This window comes from Octopus bimaculoides, chromosome 2 (assembly GCF_001194135.2).
Source record: "Octopus bimaculoides isolate UCB-OBI-ISO-001 chromosome 2, ASM119413v2, whole genome shotgun sequence".
Lineage (NCBI taxonomy): Eukaryota > Metazoa > Mollusca > Cephalopoda > Octopoda > Octopodidae > Octopus > Octopus bimaculoides.
The window spans coordinates 38,726,517-38,733,793 of record NC_068982.1 but is presented as its reverse complement, the minus strand read 5'-3'; the positions used below and the strand labels follow the sequence as shown (position 1 = coordinate 38,733,793).

At 32.3% G+C, this 7,277-nt stretch overlaps 1 protein-coding gene across 1 annotated transcript in view; it reads right to left on the bottom strand.

Moving 5' to 3' along the window:
• LOC106874681 (testican-2) overlaps positions 1–7,277 on the bottom strand; it is a 22,188-nt gene that overhangs the window by 5,720 nt on the left and 9,191 nt on the right. Inside the window, exons 5-7 of the mRNA XM_052965839.1 lie at positions 7,044–7,247; positions 4,666–4,722; positions 1,912–2,043 (exon numbers count right to left, since the gene is read on the bottom strand). Coding sequence (XP_052821799.1) covers positions 1,912–2,043; positions 4,666–4,722; positions 7,044–7,247 — 393 coding nt within the window. The remainder of the gene's footprint in view (positions 1–1,911; positions 2,044–4,665; positions 4,723–7,043; positions 7,248–7,277) is intronic.

The following is a 7,277-nucleotide window of genomic DNA, read 5'->3' as shown; positions in this document are numbered from 1 at the left end:
ATGATAGGCTTCTTTCAGTTTCCATCTATCAAAACCCACTCACAAGGCTTTGGTCAGTCTGGGGTTATAGTAGAAGGCACTTGCTTAAGGTGGAAGGACTGAACTGAAACAATGTGGTAGGGAAGCAAACTTCTTAGCATACAGTCATACCAACGATTTTAAACCCCAGTATTTTTTATATCTATTGGTTGGAATTTAAAACAGAATTCACCCACAGAAATCTGAATACTATAAAGTGCTCTATCATTTTCATGAACTTTTTGTATTATTACTCATAAATTAAAACTAGGAAAATAAGATCTAAAGTTGAGAAGGTTTCTTTTGTTTTGAATGCGTTTTGTTTGCTTTGGTGAGGAGGGGGCGAAGTTCAATGATAACTAAAATGTCTCCCTTATTTGGGAACTAATAGACATAAAAATTCTGTGACGTTTATTGTTAACACTCAATGCATATTATGTACCGGTCGTCTTAAGGTAAAGCAAAGTACAGTTGCCTCCCTTGTTACATGTCGTTCAATACATAACACTTTATATTGTGAGAATGACTGAAATTTCGTATCACATCAGTCTTCTATTAAATAACTTAAAAAGTATTAACGCAGGTCAAGTCGAACTTCGTAATAGTTATCGAAAAGATTAGCAAATGAACATTGTTGAATTGATAATTAACATAGAAATTAAGCTAAAGAGCATAATGTTTAATTTTAACTAACATTTTTCTATTAACTGTTGTTAACACTTGCAAACAAATATTTGAAAATAGTTGGCATTTTTTAAAAAAAGTTATGGCTCTAGATCATCAAGTGCAGATTAAATTACAAATACGAAGCTTCTGAAATAATTAATCTTTATTTCTTTTGATATTGGATGAAATCAAATTTTGTTAAGGTGAGTGTTTAACCATTGGACTATTTGAATATATTACGGGAATTTAATTCTTCGCCAGAAAGGAATAAAGACAAAATTTCAGTGAGATTTGAGCTAAGTACTGTAAGATACTGAGTCAAATAAAATATAACACACAGTTTGGCAATTTAATGTCACAGCTAGCTCAATAATATTGGTTGCTTCCTCAGTTACAGTGCCATCTTAAGACATGAGCACAGTGGGCAGTTGCCCAGGGGCCTTACAGATCTCGGGCTCAATTATGAACTATGTATGCTGTAGCTTGCTGTTAATAAATAAATGTTGTAGGGCCCAGTGCATATAATACTGGTAAGATACCCTTGCTTAGTCACAAAGCCAACTTTTATAAGAGATGCTTATTGTCAACTGAATAGTACATCAATTTGATTGAATTTCAACTCAGAATTCAGAGAGATAAAACTAAATGCTATAAAGGCATTTTAGCACTGTAATCTATCATTTTATCAACTAATTAACCTTCTTAAATTATTAATTTAAATATTGATTAAAACAGCACATTTCTTGAAATGAGAGAACATCAGATGAATTAACAGTAAGTATTAGAGCATTTAATTTTTGTCTCTAATGTTCTGAATTCAAATACTATGAAGTTCATACAAACTTTCATTCTCAGGTGTTACTAAAATAACAACCAGTTATATTAAATTAAAATGGGTTAAACAATAGCAAACTCCTACAAAAATAGTCTAATGCCTGTTTAAGCAAAATTTAACTTAATCTAAATAAGCCTGAGTATATTGCTATTCTTTAATCTATTGACCAGTAAGAAAGTAAATGCAAAAAAACTAGTTAGTTATTTGAAATAGAAAAGATAAATTATTCTTAGCTCAGAAAATAAGTTCAAATTTACTTTTGAAGTAAGCTATGCCTTCCCAAAAGTTGCTACTTAAATTTTTTGAAAAGTTCAAACTGTTTCTAAATGAAAATTGAAACAGAATTAACTATATTTTAATATTCATTCAAAACAACAAATAAAAATACTGACCACAATGTGGGGTGGCTCGGGTTCGTGTACCCAGTATTTGATTGCCATTCAGGTCCACACACCAGCAAACACCTTTATGGCACTGGCGTTTCTCATAATAACCATCTCTGTCACAATGTGGGATAAATGTAGCTACAAAAAGAAAAAGAAAATCATATTTTCAGGTTTAAGTATTTCAAGATTAAGAGAACTGAGTTATGAAGACAAATATTAGTAAATGATTAGCTATTTTAAAGTTTTAAAATATCACTAGTGAAGTAATGGTGATCATTTTGTTTAAAGCATAGGGTTTAAAAGGGTTCAAGCTGATTTAGTTTACCAACATCTGAAGAATCAATAACTGAATAGTTATGAGTTATATATCAAAGTAGCTTGTCAAATGATAACAGTCAGGAACAGTCTTAACTATTATTGTAAACGTAAATTAATAAATAAATGTAAAACAACCAGAGAATATAGTTGGGTTACTAAAATAAATGAGCAGATATTTTTGTTAAAGATTATTATTAAAATTGTAAATGTAAAGAATGAGCAAAATTCTAAGCTGAATATACTGGAATGGTTGATCCAAAAGTTATGAATTTAAAATCATCTGTTAGTAGCTCATCCAGATATCTGAATGAGTTGATGAATATAGGAGGGGCTTTCTCAAATTGATTGATCACAGCATGTAAAATTGTGCATCTAGTAAGTAATCAGCCAAATAAGAAGAAACTAATGAATTAATATTTTTATGAATTTTTATTTATAACCGAGGTTCATGGACTACTGTGGAAAATGTATTTGTTTTGAAGAGGATCTTAGCAATAGCATGAACATTGTCATTAAAGATATTTCCAAGGAATACTGAGAAGAGATAATTATAATAGTTCAATTTTAAAACAACAATACTTATAATAGTCCAATTTTGAAACAGCAATATGACTGATGACTAAGAATTTCATAATACTATTTCCTTATAGAAACAGTAAGAAAGCTGTGTGTTTATCTAATGTAACACCAATATTTTTTTACCTCACAAGAGATAATTATATCTGTGTCATTAAAACGGATGTTATTAATAATGATTTCTCTCTTCTGATTTTATAGGGTTTTGTTTGAAATATTAATCATTAATTTACATATTGATGTTGTTTAAGACAGTATAGGACATTGAGACATCACTTTTAAATGAATAGTATATATATTTGAAGCATATACATATTTGTATGTTATATCATGGGTTTTTGCTGTGCATGAGTGTGTACATGTGTATATAGATACACACAGATACATCACACACAATTTATGTGTACAATACACAATTCTTTTAACATTGTGCATATGTGTGTGTGCGCATGCATGCATTCCTGCATGCACACACTGGAAATATATTTGTATTTGCAGAGCTTGATGGGAAGTGTATCTTACATTAAAGGTAGATTTAAAATAACCTGAATTGAAAGCCTGGTGAGCATTTGTATAACCATGTGCATCGAAACAAAATTGAAGATAAATTGCATGTTGATGAAGAAGCATAAAAACCTAGTACAACACTACTGGATATTCTGCATACTACAGAGAACAGCTCTAATCTTCATTGATTTATTACTGCTCTGTCATGATATTCTAATATTTCTTTATAGTTTAGCTCTATGTCAAGCATAGTCAGGCAAACCTAATCAAAATAATTCCTGACATGACAATCTCATCTTTTCAGATATGATATGTGTGTCCAAGACTAAATTATCTCGTCTGCCTTTCTATTTTTAGGAGAATAGGATGTGATCTGGGGAAATTTTAGTTAATATTTCTATAACATGCTGAAACTATTTAAGTTTTTAACAAGGAACACGCATGTGAAAATGTAATTTCATTGGTTTCAACCAAATGGGCTATGACAATGCTAGGTTAGAAATATTTCAAATATACCACTCAACCTTGAAATGTAATTTTAAATCACATCAATAAATCATTTATATTTTAATATAAAAATAATGATTAAAATTAAACTATTTATTTTATTTTTTGCTTGTTTCAGTCATTAGACTGCAGCCATGCTGGGGCACAGCCTTGAAGAATTTTACTTGAACAAATCAACTCTAGTACATAGTTTTTTAAACATGACACTCATTCTATCAGTTTCTTTTGCTGAACTGCTACATTACAGGGATGTAAACAAACCAACACCGGTTGTCAAATGGTGGTGGGGGGAGACAGATACCAAGACACAGATATATATATGTATATATATATATATATATATTCAACAGGCTTCTTTCAATTTCTGTCTACTAAATCTACTCACAAATCTTTGTTTGGTCCAGGGCCTTAGAAGACACTTGCCCAAGGTGCCACACAGTGAAACTGAACCCAGAACCACGTGGTTGAGAAGCAAACTTCTTATCACACAGCTATTTATCCTAAATGACTAAAATCAATAATGGCTTTATAAAGTAATATGGAAAAGTTTGAATATTTAGAAATTTCAGTAATGCTATAAAATGTAAACACATTATGAGGAAAAGAAAGGCAACAAACTGGCAAAATCATAATAATGTCAGTAAAATGCCTTGTGATATTTCTTCTGGCGTATTAGATTCTGAGTTCAAATTCTACCAAAGTCAGCTTTGTCATTCATCCTTTCAGGGTCAATAAAATAACTACAAGTCCAGTATTGGGGTCAATGTAATCAACTTTTCCACTTCCCTTCAGAATTGCTGGTCTTGTGCCAAAATTAGAAAGAATTATGAAGAAAGAAAATTTTAATTTTACCTGATTTCATAACAGCATCAGATCGGAGTCTCCTCAAGTGGGAAAAACATGGCGGTCCTAAAGAGATGAAAATTAAAATACCTTAGTAAAATAATAATTTCTTTTCTTTTTATGACTTAATCAGAAGAGAAATGGCACTATTCATGACCTGTGCATGGACTCTAGGTAAGAAGAAAGGAAAAACCCCACAACTCACAAATTGTTCCAATAAAATACTGAATTGTCCTCAAACTTTAGGTGGCTTAAATACTTTCAATCAGATATTTAATTCCACTTATACAATTTGAGAAAGGTACAGTGACTACAATTTCCCATTTTCCTTTGCCTGAAAATATTTCAAGTTTCACATTCATGTAAAAAGCAATTTCCAGAGATATCACGAAAGCAAAATCGTGATGGCACCACCATTCGAGCGTGATAGCTACCAGTGTCACCTTCCTGGCACTTGTGCCACAGCTTCGTGTTCCTGGCACTTGTGCCGGTGGCATGTGAAAAGTCATTCAAGCAAGATTGTTGCCAGTGCCGCTGGACTGGCTCCTGTGTAGGTGGTACATAAAATACACCATTTTGAGCGTGGCCGTTGCCAGTACCGCCTAACTGGCCTTCGTGCCAGTGGCACATAAAAGCACCCACTACACTCTCGGAGTGGTTAGCGTTAGGAAGGGCATCCAGCTGTAGAAACTCTGCCAAATCAGATTGGAGCCTGGTGTAGCCATCTGGTTCACCAGTCTTCAGTCAAATCGTCCAACCCATGCTAGCTTGGAAAGCAGACATTAAACGATGATGATGATGATGATGATGGTGATCACTAGATTTTAACTTACAAAAATATCCCTAGAGAGACTTTTCTTTTTCTTTTCACAATATTGAAGGATAAAAATTAATAAGGATGTGAAATAAGATTACTTAACATTTATGCCTCTCTGAAAGGTATTAATGTGGTAAGTGGAATGTAATGGATTCAACCAGGAATCCAAATAATATTGAACTCTGTTCCTTGGCAATTTACTTCTTCCTCAACTGATATTAAATTATCACAAAGGCATTGAAATAGCAGAAAAAGTTTGAAGTACAGAGTTTATGGTACTTTGTTTCATATTGCTGCATTAAATGAGTAAATTCTACTAGTGTTATTTTTGCCTTTCATCAGTAGTGGCGCGAAATTATAGCCGCCATTGAGGAAGTACTATTCTGCGCATGCGCAGGGGACTTCACCACCGGAAGCCCCTCGAGTGCGCATGCGTAGTAAAACTGGTTCTTAAAGAGAAAGTTTCACTTTGTTAGGCAGTTGAGCTCAGACCTTCTACGTGACAACTCCTCGCTCCTCAACAAATTACCACTTCACCTTGATGCCTTCGATGGTGATAGCTACTTGTTTCTCTGGCAGGCATCAAGGAAGCCCTTAACCTTCCATTACCAAACTACAACCTAATCAGCGGCTGCTAAGCTGAATGACAGGAATTGTGAAACCAAGCATCATCATAAATAAAACCTTTTTATTATATTGTTAATTGTTCTATTGTCTCTTCATATATAATTATGTTGAAAGGTGATAGAGAGACTAAAGTCTCTATGACAACTATCAAAGTTTTATACATCTGTCTGGAGTTAATAAAATAACTAGCTGGAGTGTTACTTGTTAAACTTAGTCGATTATACTTCCTTGCTCTAAAAATATGTAGTCTTGTGCTAATATTATAAATCAATACAATATTCTCTGCATTAACCTTTTAACTATGAAATTAAAATTCATGTTTATCCCAGTTATAATGTTAAATCTCTACCAAAAAACAGAATTTCTATTTTCTGCAAGTTACGTTGTCTCAATAAACTTGATGCATCTCAATAAAAAATAGTTTCAAATATGACATTCCTCAATGAAAGATAGATTGGTATTTAAAACTGCTTTCTGAAGTTAAGAGTAATGAAATTTTGAGTAGATATATATGATTTCCACAGTAAAAGGGTTGCACAGTAGAGCACTCAGATAAATTATATAACTTCATTATATAACTTCAGATAAATTATATAACTTTATTATTATATAACTTTATTCAGATATTATATAACTTTATTAACTTTATGATATTTATGAAGATGTTTCTCATAAGACATTCTACTTATTCTTAGCAGACAAAGCATTAAACTTTCAATAAACACACATTCTTTCTCCCTTTTTCTTTCTCTCCTCTCATGATAAAGCCAGAGTGAAAGAAAACTTAAAAGACAACTGACCATTTTCTCAAAATGGACATTCACCACTGGAATAGTCACTACCAAAGGTATAAAATTTTAGGTTTCTTTATAATTTCGTTGAATTTATGTTTTGGAATAGAATTTTATAGTTTCCAAAATAAAGCAATGCTTCCAATACTTACGCACAGCAGCAAAACAGCAACACCATTCATGTCTGGTCAATTTGGAATCATGGTTTCGGTCACAGGAATCCATAAACGGCTCCACACAAGGTTCCATTTGATTGTTTTCAATCTTAGATAGTTCTTTCTTGGTTATATGTTTGTCACCATCAAAATCCAAGCGTTTGAACTCCCAGATAATTGAACGAACACAATGACATTTACCTAAATAATTAAAGAAAAAAAACGTACTAT